Below are 20,664 nucleotides of genomic sequence, written 5' to 3'. Positions count from 1 at the left end.
CCATTTTAATACTTAATTTATTAACAATGTTCTCATTTCATGTAAACAAGTGGGTTATTTAGTCAACAGCACTCAAGCATTTTCACATTGCCAGATGGCAAACAGCTTTATACATAAAATAAAAAGGCAGGGAGAAGAGGAAGTTCCAGGAGAAAAGTCCACAAAGTAGTTGGCAGGCTTCTGGAATGGTGGGTTGGGGTGCGTCTCAATCCAACACAGAGCCCACTTCGGCTGGAAGACCCTCAGCCTGGCGCCACTGAGATGAACGCAGCCTGAACCATTTCTGGAGGGAAATACAGAAAAAGGGAGGTGTTTAAACTATTATGATTTTGGCAGCAAAGCACTCGGCAGAACCTGAAAGATGAGAAACGATGATGTAACCGACCCGGCATGAATAGTCCTGAGAACAGGTGCGCTTGTGAATCCATTTAAAAGCTTTTCAAACAAAACTGGCTTCTGTAAACCAGCGCTCAGTACTCTGCAAAATAGGCACTGGGTTCTGAGGTACAACGGCTCTTTAGTTGACTGAACTTGGATGTTTAATGTTCAGACACATTTTCAAGTCTTAGTTTTTGTAAGTCTGTTAGTTGGTGAGTAAATGGGTTCTGATTGACTTGTTCCATAAATAAAATAGAATCTGAGTTTAGGTAAGTGCTGGGATAAGTAATAATTTCTGAGTTTTCTCCCAAGTCCTCAGTAGAACCTACTGCTGTGTTGGATATAGGAAGTCTTAAGTTGATTAACATCTTGCATCGCTTCAAAGTAGGGTTAGGCGGGTCGATCCACATATCGATAGTATCAATACTAAGCAAGTCCTTGGATCCTCTAATTTCCTCATAGTGCTGTTTCCATATTTAGACAGAGCAGTCCTTTCTTTCACTTAGCTCCCCGGGCCTTTCTCCACGCTCATGCCTGTTTTTGTGACTGACATGCACACTTTTAGCATCTCTCCTTAGCTGGCCTGCTGCTGCATCCTTACTGCCAGGCAGAAGAGAGGGCTAAATCTATCCATCCACCCTTATCAGAAGCTAAATATGACAGAGGCAAACAGGAAGTGTGGTTAACAAATGAAAAATGTTCTCCCTACAGATAGCACCGAGGTGCAACCAAAAATATAAATATGTTACTGTTCCTGAACAAAAACCTGTAAATCTGTTGTCACAATGGCAACAGAGCTAAAAGGGCTTGTTTGTTACATTGGTAATCTTTTTTGTTGGACTCGCTTGACCGTTGCTCTGTAACAGTTGTTAGAGTTGAAGTATTTTATTTTTTATCTGACTTTATTTTCAAAATATTGTGCAATTGAAGGTATAGTTAACATGTTGAAATTGTTTTATTTGTATTTTCGTTATATCTCTGCTTAATTTTGACTTTTTGTTGTGAAATGGTTGCAATAAAAATATTTCTTTTTTTTATACTGCTAAGGTTTGCATGGTAGCTTTTTATGAGAAATGAAACATTCTTAGTGCCTAAAATATTTGTACCTACTATTGGAAAATACGAACCAACTCAACGGGTAAAGGGTTAGGGTTCAATTATTTAATGATCATGTGATTTCCAAGCAAAGTATCAGATCGGTATTGATCAATACTAAATTTCCCAGTATCACCCAGCCATACTTTAAAGTTTTGTTTAGTTTTTTCATGAAAGGGAGCATAAAAATAATGACATTCAAGACTGTTTGCTTGCTTAAAAAAGCTTCAACATCTGCTGTTGTATGTGATTTTATGTCCTCCAATCCAAGTTGGAAGTTGATTGAGTTATCCAACCATCCATCTTCTTTGTCGCTTATCCTCACTAGGGTCACGGGGGATGCTTAAACTCATCCCAGCATTCTTCAGGCAGTGGGCAGGGGACACCCTGAACTGGATACCGGCCAGTCGCAGGGCACACAGACACAAACAATTCACTCGCCCATTCAAACCGAGGGACAATTTGGACCAGCCAATTAATCTCACATGCATGTTTTTGGAACGTGTGTGGAAACCGGAGAGCACAAAGAAAACCCTACGTAGGCACGGGGAGAAGATGCAAACACTTCATGGGGAGGCCACGGTAGCTGGAATTAAACATTGGACCTCACACGTTAACCATCCACCTGCCATGCCGCTCAGATTACTAGTTAATCAGTCCATATTTTAAGTATTACTGGTTCCAAGACTGGTCTTAATTTAGAAGTACAAATCCACTGTGAGAAATATTTACTACATTTGAGGTTGTTTAGTTCCTAAGTAAAGATGTCTGTTCCAAGTTTAAACTAAGTTCTTAGCATTTAAAAAGGTCATTTGGGTGTGCAAATTAGTTTTTAACTGCTTTGTTGTTTGGATTGACTTGTAGGTACCAGTAAGCTGGACCAAATGTAAAGTGTCATTTTGGTTTATTGACCCAAAGTCTGGTCTCATAAATCAACAGTCCAATCTAACACCACTGGAAGCTCTAAAATTGACATTATTTGGGTGGAAAAAATACATGTTTTAGTTTTACAACAGTATGTCACAAAAGTGAGTACACTCCTACCATTTCTGCAGAGATTTCATGATAGTGTTTCGTAGAACAACACTGAAGAAACATCACGTTGACACAATAAAAGGTAGTATGTGTAGATTTATTACTGCAGTGTGAATGTATTGTAACCCTAAAAAAACAATCAAAATGTAGCCGTCTATAACTAAACCCTTTGCAACAAAAGTGAGTACACCCTATAATGAATGTTCCTGAAGTGTATGGTCTGAGTACTTCCAGGCTGGAGGATCTTGGCCACCGTACTGCAGCTCAACTTCAGGGTGTTGGCAATCACCTTGTAGCCTTGGACAGTCTTATCAGGTGCCACAATTCATTTTTTAAGGTCCCCGGAAATTTCCTTGCCATGGTGTGCTATATTGCAGCTTTCAGTGCCCAGTATGACAGAGTGTACTTCAAATTGAAGACACCTCTTCCTTATTCATACCTGAGACACCAAGTAAGAGTAACAAGTCACATGGTATTTTGGAGGGAAAATGACGAACAGTGCTTTGTTTGGACATAAAGGGGTGTAGTGCCTTTGAGGTTTACCCACTTTAGTTGCCAGAGGTTTAGTTACTGATGGCTATATTTTGACCTTTTTGGAGAGGAAAAATAACTCTTGCTATATAAGCTTTAAACAGACTTTACATTGTGTCAAAACGATGTTTCTTTGATTTGAAACAAATAGCAATAATGATGACAGAAGACATAACCACGACTTTTCATGATGGTTGGCTGTGCCAGCGAGCAAGAATCTAAGCCCGATTTAGCATTTTATCGTATCCCTTTTGATGAAGACAGAAGACGGCGATGTTTATCTGCAATCAAACTGAGGAACTGGTGGCAGCCCTAGAAGTAGTCCAGGATTTGCAACAAGCATTTTTTACAAGGTACGTTTGATGCATTTCTGAACAATTTTATGGAAGCTAGGTATGAGTCACGTCAAAGACACTCTATTAGTTAGCTAGTGATAACTAAATAATGTTAGTGTCTTACCGTTGCCATTTTTCACTACGTAAATGAGCTGCTTTGATTGCGATCAACTATTGCAGGTATTGAAAACTTATGTCATTTACCATAATTTATTACGCCAAAATGAACTATCAAATTATCGACGAAAGTTCAGGAGATAAAACGTCAAAATTCATGTTTTGAACATGCTCGAAAGTGTTTTCTAAACAAGCTATGGATGCTCTGTGCTTTAGTCTTCTGCTACATTCCCCAAAAATTTATATACAGTCATTTGAGGAACGTTTGCGCGAGGCGGGGCATTTCACTCCGGCAGTGCGTTTTTGGCACCAGGCAGATAAGAACTGGTAAGCATCTAGACTTTAGATCAGCACAGATGTATGGGGATACTACATTTACAATATAGTGGTACAGATCATATGGACAGAAGTCGGGTAGACTGGACGATTTGGTTAGATGTGTGAATATGTCAGAAGGAAGACTGTACAAGTGTCTAGCTAGCCTGCTAATGTTATTCGCAGTTTCTCTAAATATCACTCTTTTCGCTTTCCAACAAAATGAGCTACCTCATCCGACAGCTGAACAATATTCGTTTGAGTAGTCATTGCCAATGGTGTGGAATAGTATAGCTTTTTTCTGTTGTCTACTGTTTAATGGGCTCACCCAGGCAGTCCCGAGGACGCCACCATAATAAAAAATGTTTTCTCCTCTCATCATTTCAAATAGGCCTTAGAATTAAATGGCTTAGAAGTTTCTCTTTTTCCTTGCCCTCATGTAGGCTTTAGATCAGGGGATGATGTGGGGCGGCAGTAGCTCAGGAGGTAGAGCGATCGTTTTAGGATTAAGGGATCCCAGTTCGAATCCCGGCTTGTCCGTGTTACATGCCGAAGTGTCCTTGGGTAAGACACTAAAACCCCAATACCCCCAATAAGCAGGTTAGCGCCTTACATGGCTGCACAGATCACGGCCGCTATTGGGAAATGTGGAGCACATTGTAAAGCGCTTTGGGAAGTCATTGACTTGAAAAGCGCTATATAAATGCAGATCATTTCATTTCATTTCATTTCATTTCATTAATAATAGTCTTTAGGTGTCACTGTTTGCAGCCCTTTGAGACTCTTTGTGATTAAGGGCTATACAAATAAAATGGCTTGGCTTGACCCACTGTTTACTACGGTTTACTGCTGTCCATCATGGTGTCATCACATGTGTGTAAAGCGTCAATGAAAACACGGGTGGAAATAAATCACCAGGCACAAATTCATTCAGTACAGTACAGTTTTCTCCATGAAGTTTTGCAGTGATCACTCACATGTTGTCAAATGTTCCCACCTCTCGTTGTTGCACAACCGAGACTACTGTAGGTGGACTCTGCTTTTCACTGCAAACAAACACGGCACTCAAAAAGGCTTCACAGAGGCCGCGGCACATTGTAAACCCCGTTTATGTGGAACGGGAGTGGCCCCATCCTCAATGTATTACTGTGTAAGTGTGTTAGTGTATATATGGTACTGTGTGTGCATGCGTTAGTGGAGTTGAACCTTCCCCAATGCGGGCTTTGTTGACCATCTAAAAACACTGGAGAGGAAATGAAGTCAAGTCTTTTGAACAGGCGCCACATGTGAGCCTTGCACCCCGCCCAGACTGTTGTGAGCCCTTTTGCACAAGATAAATAGAACTACTGTACTCATAACACCTGATGTGCATGGTACACTCCTTTATACCAATTGCAAGGGCTCACCAAACCATGCCTGCATCGCGAGGATTAGCTAGATAGCTTTCTAAACATCACTAAACTGTACATTTCAGATTGTTTTACAAAACTAAAAGCTACGTGACCAATTAATATACAAGAAAACAAAAACAAGAGTTTTAGCTTTGGTGTACAATAGTTTAAAGCCCTAGGGTGTAATGTATGACCACTAGATGGCACTGTTGTCTAATGTGAATGATCAGGGGATGTTGTAATCGTAACCTGAGCAGTCCTTTAAGACATTTTGTGATTAAGGGCTATACAAATAAATGTGACCTGACTTAACATGAAAACCAGTGCCACAAAGCACAGCGTAGCAGCAAGTAACCAGACAAACATGGCGGCGACCTTTGGGAGGGGAATAAAAATTAGCATGTGTATGATGGTTTAGGTATTTTTGCCTAGTATTTACTGAATGCAAGTTCTTTGGAGGCACTAAATCTTACACACTGTCCCGTTGTGCTAAATCTATAATGAAAACCTAATTCATCGCAGCAGTATTGTGCTACACTGACTCTAGATCATGTGACCCGCAGGCTAAATGTGGCCCACAAGACAGTGCTGAGAGACATTCAAGAGAAAAATGAGCGTCAAACAACGACTGGCAGTTTTAATTGCACCCACTAGATGTCGACAAAGCTAAGCCAATGCCAAAACTGTATTTACTGACTACCAATCATCATCATTCAGAGAACATTGAGGAAACCCATCCTGTTAGTATTGTACCTTAAATAAAAGTTGCAGACACGCTGTTTAAGGCATTACGAAAAACGCAAAGAAAATAAATTAACACATAGGTGCGTTTGCAGAAGCTTTAACTTCTTTCTATAATAGATGTTAAATCTAACAGCAAAGTTCCTATATTCCGGCAAAGATTTTGATGGGGGGAAAAAAATAAAAGCAGAAAGCCTTTTAAATCATTAAATCCATCATTTAATTTAGCGCTTGGCTGCTTTTTTTGTCACTTTTTAGTCTGCATGAGTTTTCCCCAAGTTAAATAAACAGTAGTTGTTTTTCAAGTGCACAGTTGATAAAAATTCCTATAGATTAAATCTTAGTGAAGTAAAAAAAAAAAATCCCCCTCAATGGTGTTATGATCAAATCTTACATCCCTGAATTATAATTTATTTTGTGAGCCTCTGTAAAGATCCCCAGCCCTCCAGCAAAAGTACAATTTTTCATCCCATTTATTTTCTAGTCTGGCCCTTGTAAGAATGTTTTTCTATCATGTGGTGCCCAAGCTAAATGACTTTTACAACTCACCTAGTAAAAAACAGTTGAAAAGGTATTGGGTAATATGTGAAATTTGGACAAAATCACCCTTACATACTCCTGGGTCCTCACATAAAAATGTGAAAATTCAAGGATGCTTCAACCTTCCTGTGTGGAGTTCGCATGTTCTCCCCGTGCTTGCGTGGGTTTCCTCCGGCCACTCCGGTTTCCTCCCACATTCCCAAAATATGCATGTCAGGTTAATTGGCCAGTCCAAATTATCCCTAGGTGTGATTGAGCGATTGAGTTGTCTGTCTCTGGCTGGCAACCAGTACAGGGTGTCCCCTGCCCACTGCCCGAAGATAGCTGGGATGGGCTCCAGCACCCCCACGACCCTACTGAAGATAAGCGGTGCAGATAATGTATGGATGAAGTTTGCTACGGGCTTGGTGCCTCGAATCAAGTAAATTAGCTCGAGCTGATCCAAGCTTTGATACCCACGGGCCGGGTTGGGTTGTGTTGAAACTTTTAGGCCCCTCTATACAGTATATATATTTCCAGTATGTATTGCCTATAGCGTTTAATTTGTTGCGTCTCCTAAAATAAATATTTTTTTTTTGTATTAAGTCCTTTCAACCTTTTGTGTTGCCAACCCCTGTGCTAAACACAAGCTAGACGTCTATTATTCTTCTAAATCCAGTCAATCATGAGTTGATTTAGCCCCAAATCCAACCTCCAATGTAGATAGATAGATAGATAGATACTTTATTCATCCCCTAAGGAAATGTATGCCTGAAGCCTGCATTTCTGCGGAAAGTGTCGATTGTGTGTCTGTTTGATCAGGTTTATTTACGCTGCGGATTCATGCCGGTGCTATGTTGTTAAACCCGGACTAACTGGTTTGTTGGAACATGGAACAAACAAATGACGTGTTGAGTGTTGATTGATGAAAGTGTTTTAAAGGTATGCCTTGACAACAATCTGCAGATGTTGTCCATCAAGTGAAACTTTGCTTATATGTAGACTTCTCATTTACATGGAAGGAAGATCCATGTAATGCATCATTTTGTAAGCTTACATGGAAGATAATGTAAAAATGCAGTTGGGTTTACATTCATCTTCTCTGGATGTATGATTTGTAAATTTTTAAGATGAACAAATGGAGGTTCTGCAGTGGTGGGCCATCAGGGTCTGCAATGCCTTCTCTGCTGGCCTAAAAATATCAATTATCTTAAGTCAAGTCATGTTTATTTGTATAGCCCTTAATCACAAAGAGTCTCAAGGGGCTGCACAGACTATCACAGACTACAGATTATTATTACACCATTCCCTGATCTAAAGTCTACAGGAGGACACCTTGAGAAGAGACCGCATTTGAGGTAATACCCCTACCAGGATGACCAGGCTTAAATGAATATTGTATTAACAAACAATCAAATTATAAATAAAATTTACAACAATTAAAGTATAATATAAGATAAAAAAAAAACAATATACGATGTTACATTGTTTTTGTAAAATGAAGCAATGCTACATTTTCTTCAACCAGAGATATTAACATTAATCATTTCCCTTACTTTACATTTGTATCTTCTTTATTATGTATCCAGTTGTTTTTTCATATCTTTCGAAAGCACTCGGGAGTGTAATTTTCCATAAAGTCATGTGCTCGTCACTGAGTTTCTACGATATCACTTTCCCCTTTCCTTGTAAGCTTTTTACTTGCTGAGTAAGACGATTTTTTTCTCGAATGTGACTTTTTGAACCAAAACATTGAGCAGGATCTTATTTTCCGAACTGACCACAAAATATCTGCCTATTGTTTGCACATTATGGCCTGACAAGGTAAACACCATACTTGAGTACCGCTGTTCGGGGATAGTTTTTGTTTATGCTGCAATAAAATACATGAAAATAATATGCAACAAAAATGGGTATATCATGTAATTTACTCTTTTTTTTCTAGTGGGATTTTTGTTGTATTTCTGTAGTATTCTTGTAGTATTGCTGTGGAAGTATTTTTGTACTATTTCAGTGGTAGGATTTTTGAAGTATTTCTGCAGTAGTATTTTTTTAGTATTCTTGTGGCATTTCTATAGTGGGATGTTTGATGTATTTCTGTGGAATTCTTGTAGTATTGCTGCAGTAGTATTTTTATAGCATTTCTGTAAAATTATTGTAGTATTTTTGTTGGTTTATTTTTGTAGTATTTTTGTCGGTTTGTTTTTGTAGCATTTCTGCAGTAGCATTTTCGTAGTATTATTGTAATGAAATGAAATGATCTGCATTTATATAGCGCTTTTCAATTCAATGACTTACCAAAGCGCTTTACAATGTGCTCCACATTTCCCAACTGCGGCCTTGCAGCCATGTAAGGCGCTAACCTGCTTATTGGGGGTATTAGGGGTTCAGTGTCTTACGCAAGGACACTTCGACATGTAACACAGACGAGCCGGGATTCGAACTGGGATCCCTTGATCCCAAGAGGAGCGCTCTACCTCCTGAGCTCTACTGTAGTATTTTTATAGTAGGACTTTTGAATTACTTCTGTAATATTCTTGTAGTATTTCTGCTTGAAGGATTTTTGTGTAGTATTTCTGCAGTATTATTTTTGTAGAAGTCTTGTAGTATTTCTGCAGTAGTATTTTCATAGTATTATTGTAGTGTTTTCATAGGAGGACTTTTGAATTACTTCTTGTAGTATTTTTGCTACATGATTTTTTTTAAGTATTTCTCTTTTATTTATGTAGTATTCTCGTAGTATTTCTGCAGTATTATTTTTGTAGAAGTCTTTAGTATTTTTGCAGTCGTATTTTCGTAGTATTATTGCAGTATTTTCATAGGAGTTTTGAATTCTCTCTGTAATATTCTTGTAGTATTTCTGCTGTAGGATTTTTGTGTAATATATCTGCAGTGTTTTTTTATAGAAGTCTGTAGTATTTTTATAGTAGGATTTTTAAATCATTTCTGTAATATTCTTGTAGTATTTCTACTGTAGGATTTTTGTCTCGTATTTCTGTATTATTTATCTAGTATTCTTTTAGTATTTCTGCAGTATTATTTTTGTAGAAGTCTTGTAATATTTCTGCAGTAGTATTTTCATAGTAGTATTGTATTATTTTCATAGTAGGACTTTTGAATTATTTCTGTAATGTTCTTGTAGTATTTCTGCTGTACGATTTTTGTGTACTACTATTTATGTAGTATCCTTGTAGTATTTTTGTAGAATTCTCGTATTTCTGCAGTAGTATTTTTGTAGTATTTCCCTTGCAAACAAGAAAAATGCTGAAATAATTTGTGTTGTTTACTACGTAAATAAAGTTGTTTACACAAGTGATCTTTGTTTTTAATATATAGTCTGTTTTGCTGTGAGTAAATAGGTACCTCGTTATGTTTGTAAGGTTTATTATCGTTTAATAAGGGGAATTGCAATCATTAATAAGGGAGGGAAGCAAGTGGCCGAGGTTGCCAGTTATGATATCACATATGTAAAAATGTTCAGTTACAGCTCCATTATAAAAATGTATGCGCAGATATTTAATGAAAATGTATTTAGTTACAAATAACAGTTATTTAAAAGGAGAAAAAAAGTTATTTTTTTAAATTGTAAGGTGCACACGCACTCACCCGCGTATCCTCTTCGGAGAGTCCACACTCGGCGGCAACCAGAATACACATCGTGTCGTCAGGGTACTTGTTTTTTCTAAAGTTTTCCTCCAAAATTTTGGCCTGGTACTCAGACAGCTTCATGCACTCCATGTTTTATGCTCCGGAGTCTCGAAGGAGAACGCTGCCGAATGAGCCGCGGGAAGCTGCTTGTTGTCGGAAGACTCGCCGCCGGCGTGTGACGGTTCGCGGGCGGCGTGCTCAGAACTAAAATCCTGGTTGTCAGGGAGCTCCTCTAGAAGGGGCGGGGTTATGACGTCACGAACTGTATGACACCCAGCTGTTGATGGCTTGTTTTTGGGGACAGGAGTCGCAATGTAGTGACGTCACAACGTAAGTCATTTAACTGGAAATTCGATGATACATAGTTATGTTTTCACATTTTTTCCCACGTAGCTCTAACAAGATGAGCTTTTTTTAGTAATATATAATATTGTGAATGTGCTTGATTGCTGTTGAGATTGTCAAGATTGTTTTCTGTTATTAGTGTCAATACATTTGTTCAAACCAAAACCAAAAAATAAAATATAAAGTGACTCTATATTAATGTCGCTGTAATGTGTTGTGCTACAGTCATGCACAAAAATCTAAAATCTATTATTCTACAAATTAAATTATAATAGCATTTATCATTTCAGTCCGCAGTGAACTTTTAACTCAGATCAACTTTGAACCGTCTAGTCAACCAACTCAAAATCCACAACAAAAACACACAACAAAATGTGAATTTAAAATAAGAAATAAGAAATAAACTAACAAATACAAGAATAATCTTTACATTTGTTTTGTGAAACCCAATATCCCTGAAGAACACAGGAAACATCAATTAAAATATTTACACAAGTACAAAAAAAGACTCGAATACAAAATAATTTTAACCTTTTTTTATAATCAACAAATTTAAAGTTAACAATGTAGAATCCCTGAAAAAAGTGCATATTCACAAATCACAAGAGAAACAATGCATCTAGAAGGGAACTGGCTCTTGATTGGTAGGGAACCGGCCCCTGGTGTTCACTTCCAAATTCTGGCTCATTGAGCCAATTTGTAGTAGATAACACACCACTGAAGGCCTAGGTGGGAAATGCATGGCCTGCCACAGCAAATTATAGAAACTCACGGTGACTGAAGCGCACGACTTCTCAATTTTTTGCCTAGCCTTTCTCAAGGTTTTTATTTATTATTTTTTGTGGGTGGCGGGATGGGTGGGGCTCCCGTAGCAGCAAGATGGAAGACAATCATGTCAACTCCCTCTCGGTGAGCCTCATGTTATGTTCAATGAGTACAAACTACTCAACCTACAAATGTTGTATTGTATTTTCTTATAAGTCAAATCGATATAGGTTTTTTTTTTCACTAAATGACGTTTTTTAACCACTAGGAGGCGCTAAACACTGCTGCTGAACCATCTGGTGGCATGCCTATAATGATAATAAAAATCAAATAATAACACGTACAAATTTTGAACAAGATAAACGGAATAGTGCATGGGTGAGCAACCTATTAGTTTTTCTAAAATAACTTATCGTGTTACTAAGATGTTGTTAGTATGTTATTATTATGTTACTACCATATTGTACTTATTAAGTAGGGTTTAAATAGGCAACAACTTAAAATCTGTTGACCTATTGAACAAGGGAACAAAGTCATTTTTATACAGTTTATAGGCTTATTTTAAAAGGATATTATGTATTATATAGCACCTTCTAGCGGGAAAAAACATTCAATGATAATAATCAATATTTGAATAATGAGCAAAAATACATGAACTAGCATATAAACTTGCATTTTTTAACACTTGTAGGTTAGGAAGTTTGTATTTGGATTTTGGCTCAGATCTGCTCTGTTATTGACTTGAGTTAGGGTCTAAAATTGGGGTGTGGTGAGCCTAATCAAATTGGCCCAAATTTAGTAAAAAACAAAAAAACAAAATAGGAATCCTTAGGTTTTACTTAGTCCCAATGATCCAAATTCAGTCCCAAAATCTAATCTTTAATATTAAACAGTGTCCCTTTAAAGAGAACAATTTATTAATTTGTGAAAAAATGCTTTTATACTACATGTTATATGGGATATTTTTGTATTCTATATCTCTTATTTTATTTTCTTTTTTAACATGAGGATACTGATGGAAATGTTAATTTCCCTACGGGGATGAATACATTTATCTATCAATCTCCCTATACATTTCTCTCTCTCTCTATCTATCTCCGATTTTTCAAGCTCAATTATCTGGAGCTCAGCTACTAATACTATGTCTAAATACAGATTCACAAAAGCATAATCTGTTGAAGAAAGTCCAAATCTTCTAATGATCATATTTTTGATATGTTTAATATCATTTTCCAAATAGAATATTGAATATTGTACATAAAGACACCCGTCATGTCGATGATTTTCCATGCCATTTCCTAGAAAATCACAAGGAAAATACATTTGTCAGAACTGGTCCGTGGGCTACTCAGGTGATTTATTCCCACGAGCCCCACGTTGATGACCATTGGAATTGGTTACTGTGTGGTAACCATGACGACAGTTTTCTGTTTGTGTACATCACGTGCGAAAGAGTTTACTTTCTCATTTCCGCTCCAGGTAAATCTTATTTTATGGCGCTGCAGGTGTAAGCCAATCGTAAATATATGGGTCGCCATGCCAACGGAGGATAAGACGTCAATTTATGACATTCAAACTTCGTACATATCTCACAATTCCGAGGAAAGCGTTAGAAAGTGTTGACGATCTGATAAGAAGAGCGATCTGGTCTCAACAATTTTATTGCAATATGAAATTGTCTTGCCCGTTAGCAATCACTGAAGTTCAGAAATAGATACCACATGTACAAGTTAATGGACATTTTTCCTAAAATTAGAGTTATATTTATTGTTATTGCGAACAACGTAGTGAAAATGTTCACAACGAGATTACGTAGCAATCAGCGATAAGAGTATATTAAAGATCTAAGGGACAGTGTCTATGACTTAGCGCCTGCTCGAGGTAAAAAACTCATTCAAAAACAACATTGATTTAGATAACAAGTCAAGTCATGTTTATGTGTATAGCCCTTAACTACAAGGAGTCTCAAAGGGAAGACCACAGATGATTGCAAACTACAAACTATTATTACACCATCCCATGATCTGAAACCTACATGAGGGCAAGGAAAAACTCAAATACCTCAGCTTGAGGGAAATGAAGAAACCTTGAGAAGGGACCGCTCATGAGGTCATCCCCTTCCAGGATGACAAGGCTGCAATGGATGTTGCAATAACAAATACACAGATATTGCCAACAGGAAATATAGGTCTCTCATAAGAAATAGAATAGAAGTGTGTTTTAAGCCTAGTTCCACTGAGGTTGCAGATCAAATTTCAGGGCTCAAAGCATTCCACAACACCGGGGCCGGAATGGTGAATGCTCTCGAAGCTGCGGTTTTCTTCTTGGCTCTTGGGATCACTAGTAGACCAGCGTTTTCAGAGCGAAGCCTCCAGACCGGAACATAGGGGGAAATAAATCTAAAAGATATGAGGGAGCAAGTCCATGATGGTAAGACACGTGAGTCTTTGCACAAGTGAATTGCTACAGCCATTGACTGTTAACTCATCTATGCCCAGAATATCAGTTCAAGATCCCTTAACTGCCTGGTTCATCAGCGCACAAATTCCTGTGGTTTGTCTTGGGCAAGTACAGCCCGGCAGTTCTTGGGTAGGGGTTTGCTACCAGGGCCGGAATAGAGAACGCTCTCCAACCTGTGGATATCTTCTTGGCTCTTGGGATTACTTTAAGACCAGCATTTTCAGAGCAAAGTCTCCAGACAGGAACATAGGAGGAAATTAAATCTTCAAGAATAATAAGCAAAAAATACATGAACTGTCATATAAACGCGCATTTAGAAAAAAAATACTCGTCGGTCGAGAAACTTGCATTTATTTTACAGAACATGAGCCTCCCCTAAAGGAAGCTGACATAATTGTCATCGTTCTTCTACGGGTACCCAAAACCCTCAAAATACTGGACCAAAAAATGAAAATGAAATTGGTGCCTTTTGGTCACTTTGAGTGTCCGTAATTTGTATTCTTCCTTTTTTAACACTCATTTTCAGTTGCACTTTACAATACTGCAACATTTATTGGTTAAATAATACACACTGTCTCTTGAAAAGAGAAAAGCAAGATAATAAAGGAATTTGATTTAGAAGGACACACATTAAATTAAATCAAATCACATATATGAACCGTGAAAAAAATACTTAGTCTCACAAAAATTAATTAAATGATGCCTACTTTACTGTTGAAAAAAAAATGTATTGGATACAAAACATATAATTCAAACCAAATTAAGGAAAGAGGAAACAAAACATGAGTAATTATTTCAAACAAAAATATATAATACTGTATAATATAATATAATATAATATATTACAATATAATACAATACAATATAATACAATATCATATGTAATATAATATATTTTATAAAATGTATAATCAGTAAATTAAAAGTAAATAAGTAATATACATGTAAATAATGAATAAAAACTGAATCGAAACGTTAGGGACAAAAGAAAATTGCCACAAATTGAAATAAAGGAATTATTTAAAACAATGCTAAACAGGCCTATACAAATTAAGTGAAATTGAAGTAATGCGCATCTACGCGGAGTGAAAATGATTGGGAAATTATATAATGAAATGTTAGAATATTCTTTAAGTTTTTCAGTTACAATTTACATTACATTTTCATTCTTTTAAATCATCACATCAATATTTTGCCACAGTTTATTATCAAGTTAATTTATAATTTATTGGTAATAAATAATCGTCATAATTATCTGTCACGGTTGCCATGGCGCCCAGTTGGTCCCAGCCGGGTGGCGCCGGATTCTGCCGTGATTGCCACGGCGCCCAATTGGCCCCGCCCATGAACACCAGCTGAGACGCATTGACTGATTAATCCATGGCAGTACTTAAACGCACTCCTTTGAGCCGTTAGGTTGTCTGAGCGTTTGTGAAACGTCCGTGATACTTCTGTGAGATTTCTGTTAAATTCTGTGTTGAATGCCTAGTTCTGTGAATCTGCCCGTGTTTGATCAGTTTTATTTTTGGCCTGATCCGTTTGTTTTTGGACAACTTTTCTTTTGTTTGGATTTCTATCCACTTCCACGACCATCGATCCCCGGATCGAGCGTGCGCGCCCTCCTCCTCTCCCCAATAAATTGTGAGTACGTTATGCTATTGGGTTCTTTTTCCTGTTTCCTGCCTCGGTTCGTGACAATTCTCCGTATATGTTAATATCATTATTTACTTTTAATTGATTTAGTTCACATTGCTCGAAGTGGTCTTATTTACTTGAGAGGGGGGCCTTGAGTCTTATACTGCACTACGCAGTCTGGACGAAGGACTGGTATAAAGGTGGTGCCTAAGGAATTTTTCACTACCTTTTGTGTTCCCCCTTTTGTACGTAAATGATTGTAAACCATTGTGAAAGCCTACTTGTGAAACCATTACATCCTCGTTCTGTACTCATGAGCTCAGAATATTCAGTTTTATTTGTTTTCTTAGTTTTATTGTAATTAAAACCTCGAACTGTTTACCACAGCGCTTGTTTTTAACCATATGCTCAGCTCTCACAGCCCGGATGTAGATTTGAATACACAGAGGAAGAATAAGTCATTTCCTCCTTCACTGGACACCATATTTTACAGGTAAGGTTCTGAAAAGGAAATTTAAAAGTACCACCTTTTTGAAACTCAGGCCAATAAATTACATTGACCCATAGCAGTGGGCAACCAGTCTGTGTTCTCGATAAGCCAGAATCAAAATTTGCAAAATGTGACGATTAGCGTGTGATAGCGCACAAATAACGGATCTCCCCGCGTAAAAATAACTCAGGTCATGACCCGTCACTTCCTGAAACATTGCACTCGCTTCTTTGGGGGGAAACAGTACAACCCCAGGAGATATTTTTAAAAATAAAATACCCTCCAGGAATGTGGGAAAAGGAACATCTGTCATTTGCATTTCCAAAACAATTTGACTTGAAAAAAAAAACAACTTTACGCGCAATTTCTTCGACGCCACTTGTTTGGCGTCTTGAACGAATGCTGTCAAGATAAGACTTGTGTTTTTGCAGCCGCGCTCGCTCATCAGCAAGATAGCAGATTGGACACATGGTGAGGTTCATTGACCGTTTATCTTATCTGCTTTGAGGCACACATTTCAGCCGGTTGCATTCGCAGTATTTTTGCATGAAAATCAAATATGTGTTGCACTGAAATTGGGTAGGGATGCCCTGAAACAAACACGGCCAAATTAATTGCATGGACTCCCATCACACGTAAAAATACTAAAAAAAACACAGGTTCAAATTGTAAGGCTGCACAGTAATTATTCGGTATATATTATTTAGAACGATAAGAGTGAAACAAAACATCAGAGTTATCAGTTTAGAAACAAAATAGACAACAATAATACGTTAATTGGAGGTATATTGTAATTTCTAGAGCTACTCCTCTAAACAGTGTTTTCTATTTACAGCGTTGTTGTAAATGTAAAATAAAAATGGTCATGATAGCAGTTATACTGTGTGTATTTATTTAAGTACTGTAAAAATATATTATTTTTTTGTATTCAGAGAGAACTTTGCTAAATTGAAGAATGAGTTTTCTTATTTTCATATAAAAATATAACCTACATCTTCTTTCTTTATTAACAAAAGTAAAATTATCCTTAAAATTAGCCTAATTATATATATATATATATATATATATATATATATATATATATACAAAAGTCAATTCCATTGAAGTTGGGAAAAAGTTTAAAATGTCAGTAAAATTAGAATAGAATGACTTGCAAACCTTTTCTAACCCATATTTAAATGAATACACCACAAAGACAAGATTATCCATGTTCAAACTCATAAACTTTATTTCCATAAGCAAATAATGATAAACTTAGAATTTTATAATTGCAACAAGTGCCAAAGTAGTTGGGAAAGGGGCTTCTTCACCATTGTGTTACATCACCTTTCCTTTTAATAACACTCAATAAACGTTTAGGAAGTGAGGAGACTAGTTGTTGAATCGTTGATAGTGGAATCCTTTCCCATTCTTGCTTTATGTACAGCTTCAGCTGTTCAACAGTCCGGGGTCTCCTTTGTCTTATTCTGCGCTTTATAATGCGCCACACATTTTCAATGGGAGACAGGTCAGGACTGCAGGCAGGCCAGTCAAGCACCCGCACCCTCTTACTACGAAGCCACGCTGTCGTGAGACGTGCAGTGTGTGGCTTGGCATTATCCTGCTGGAAGAAGCAAGGGCGCCCATGGTAAAGATTCTGTTTGGATGGCAACATACTTTGTTCCAAAACCTGAATGTACTTTTCTGCATTAATGGTGCCTTCACAGATGTGCAGGTTACCCATTCCTTGGCCACTCATGCACCCCCATACCATCACAGATGCTGGCTTTTGCACTTTGCGTGCATAACAGTCTGGGTGGTTCTGTTCTTCTTTGGACCGGAGGACACGACGTCCACAATTTCCAAACACAATTTGGAAAACTGACTCATCAGACCACAGAACACTTTTCCACTTTGTATCAGTCCATTTTAGATGGGCTCGGGCCCAGAGAACCCTGCGGCGTTTCTGGATGTTGTTGATGAATGGCTTACGCTTTGCAACATAAAGTTTTAACCCACACTTACGGATATAGCGTCGAACTGTATTGACTGACAGTGGTTTTCCAAAGTGTTCCTGAGCCCATGTGGTGATGTCCTTTACACATTGATGTCGGTTCTTAATGCAGTACCGCTTGAGGGCTCGGAGGTCACGGGCATTCAATAATGGTTTACGGCCATGCCGTTTACGCACAGTGATTTCTCCAGATTCCCTGAACCTTTTCACAATATTATGGACTGTAGATGATGATATCCCTAAATTCCTTGCAATTGTACTTTGAGGAATGTTGTTTTTAAACTGTTCAACAATTTGCTCACGCAGTTGTTCACAAAGAGGTGAACCTCGCCCCATCCTTGCATGTGAATGACTTAGCTTGTTCGGGTCTCCCTTTTTTATACCCAGTAACAACTCTCACCTGTTGCTAATTCATCTGTTCACCTGCAAATAGTTGGTTGATTTCCATTCATCCACTTTCTGAGTAGTTATTGACACCTGTCCCAACTATTTTGGCACGTGTTGCTGTCATCAAATTACAGAGTTGATGATTTTCTCCCAAAACAATAAAGTTTATGAGTGAAGACAATAAATATGTTGTCTTTGCTGTGCATTCATTTAAATATGGGTTGAAAAGAATTTGCAATTTACTTGGATCAATTTTTATTTGCAATTAACACACTTTCCCAACTTCATTGGAATTGAGTTTTGTATATATATATATTCCAAAGACATGCATTTCAGGTGGATTGGCCGGTCCAAATTGTCCCTAGGTGTGTATAAGCGAGCGTGTTGTCTGTCCCTGTGTGCCCTGCGATTGGCTGGCAACCAGTTCAGGGTGTCCCCTGCCCACTACCCGATGATTGCTGGGATGGGCTCCAGCACCCCCGCGACCCTACTGAGGATAAGCCGTGCAGCTAATGAGATGAGATGATGAGATATATATATATATATATATATATATATATATATATATATATATAGCATATAGCATATTTATTCAAAACAAAGGCATAAAACAACACCTCTGATTGGCTTAAACAAAGTCACCTGATTAAATAGAGCCATATGATGCTGGTCACTAGATGGCATCCGAACACTAGGAATGACCAGTAAGAAAAGTGAAACGTTTGTAACATAAGGAACAATGAGTTACTGTAAAATCAAGGGAGTATATAAGGGGAGGCAAGCTTATGACCGACTTCCCGGCACTAAAGTGAAGGACATCTCGATTAATAGTTAGCAGGCTAACTGTTATTGATACAATTGTTGTAAGAATACAAACAGCACCTAGATATAATATTTGGCTTTGTTAAGGTAATTTTGAGGATAAAATCATAAAAAGGCACATTCATACTATAATCAAATTATTATTTCCCTAACACCCACTTAACATACAGTTGCTCCGAAATACAATAAACATAGCCTGTAAAATATGTTCGCTGCAAATCCTGGAAAACTTTAGGGCTGCCAGTGTCGCGCATCGGCCACAGCGCGAGTCCCTTCGGTCTATTTGCAAACATTGCCGTCTTTTGTCTTAATCAAAAAGGATACAATTCCAAAGTGGGCTTACAACCTTGCCCATCACAGCAATAAATCATCATCGTAAAAAGTGGTGTTTATATTCTTCTGTCGTCGTTAATGATATTGGTTTCAACTCAAATCCTAATCCAAGTGCTGACCGGTAGGGTGCCTCTGCCGTCCACCATGGATATAATTCTGCTGGTAAAAGCAACCTGATGTCATGTGCAGAGGGTTCCTTTGGTACTAATGTGTAATAATTATGATTTCAGCCACAAAATGTGTGAATATGTCTCTTTTCTGAAAAGAAAATCAAACTGGGGCTGTTGTCTTGGCGACCGAGCCTTTCTGAGTCACAAGATGCAGACGACTGTCCAAGTGGTGAGACATCAACCCGGGCATGGCGTGATGCCTTTTCACAAGTAATTACAGGCGGGAGGCAAGTGACAAACACTTCATGACGGCAATCGCAAGTCTTGTGACTCTGCTTTGAAAAAAACAATGACACCATTTTCAACCGCTTCTCAATAAAAAACACTTGCCTTAAGGTGCTGATAAGTTTTATAATAGACACCCAGAATAAGAGAATACAACAATGAACTTTGAACTTGCCAGGAGAACTGGAGAAGACTCTACAAAAAACCTTCTTAATAACAAATTCTAAATCTGCTCTATAAACTGGAGCTCTATCTTTTTATCAAATCTACTAGGTTGGGGGGGCTGTGAGGATTACATTTTTGGACTTCTCCAGTGCCTTCAATACCATACAGCCTCTGCTACTAAGTAGGAAACTGACAGAGATGGGAGTTAGCTCACACCTTGTAGAATGGATTACTGACTACCTGACAGGCAGACCCCAGTATGTGAAACAGGGGGGCTGTACATCGGACACGGTGGTTAGCAGCACAGGATCTCCGCAGGGGACCGTTCTCTCTCCGTTCCTATTCACTCTAAATACATCGGACTTTAAGTACAACTCTGAGTCCTGCCATGTGCAAAAGTTTGCCGACGACACTGCGATCGTGGGATGTATCAGAAACGGGCAGGAGGAGGAGTACAGGAAATTGATTCAGGACTTTGTCCGATGGAGCGACGCAAACCACCTGCACCTAAACACCACCAAGACCAGAGAGATGGTGGTGGACTTCAGGAGAACCAGAACTCACCCGGTTCCTGTAACCATCAAGGGAGAATGTGTAGAATTTGTCCAGACCTATAAATACCTGGGTGTGCAGCTGGACAACAAACTGGACTGGACTGCCAACACAGAAGCTCTATGTAGGAAAGGGCAAAGCCGACTTTACTTCCTCAGAAGGCTGGCCTCCTTCAACATCTGCAAAAAGCTCCTGAAAATATTCTATGAGACAGTAG

General features: G+C 38.2%; 1 protein-coding gene across 1 annotated transcript; it reads right to left on the bottom strand.

Moving 5' to 3' along the window:
- hopx (HOP homeobox) lies at nucleotides 1-10,327 on the bottom strand. The gene is made up of 2 exons (XM_088344830.1): nucleotides 10,064-10,327; nucleotides 1-283 (listed from the first exon to the last, which is right to left on the bottom strand). Exons 1-2 carry the CDS (start codon nucleotides 10,193-10,195, stop codon nucleotides 206-208), a joined length of 210 nt encoding a protein of 69 aa, XP_088200956.1. The 5' UTR covers nucleotides 10,196-10,327; the 3' UTR covers nucleotides 1-205.
- Nucleotides 10,328-20,664: the final 10,337 nt, after the last annotated feature.

Source organism: Urocampus carinirostris, chromosome 9 (assembly GCF_059441175.1).
Source record: "Urocampus carinirostris isolate Australia breed hairy pipefish chromosome 9, RoL_Ucar_1.0, whole genome shotgun sequence".
Classification (NCBI taxonomy): domain Eukaryota; kingdom Metazoa; phylum Chordata; class Actinopteri; order Syngnathiformes; family Syngnathidae; genus Urocampus; species Urocampus carinirostris.
Note: the sequence above shows the minus strand (reverse complement) of the source record. Positions and strands in the feature narration are given on the sequence as shown.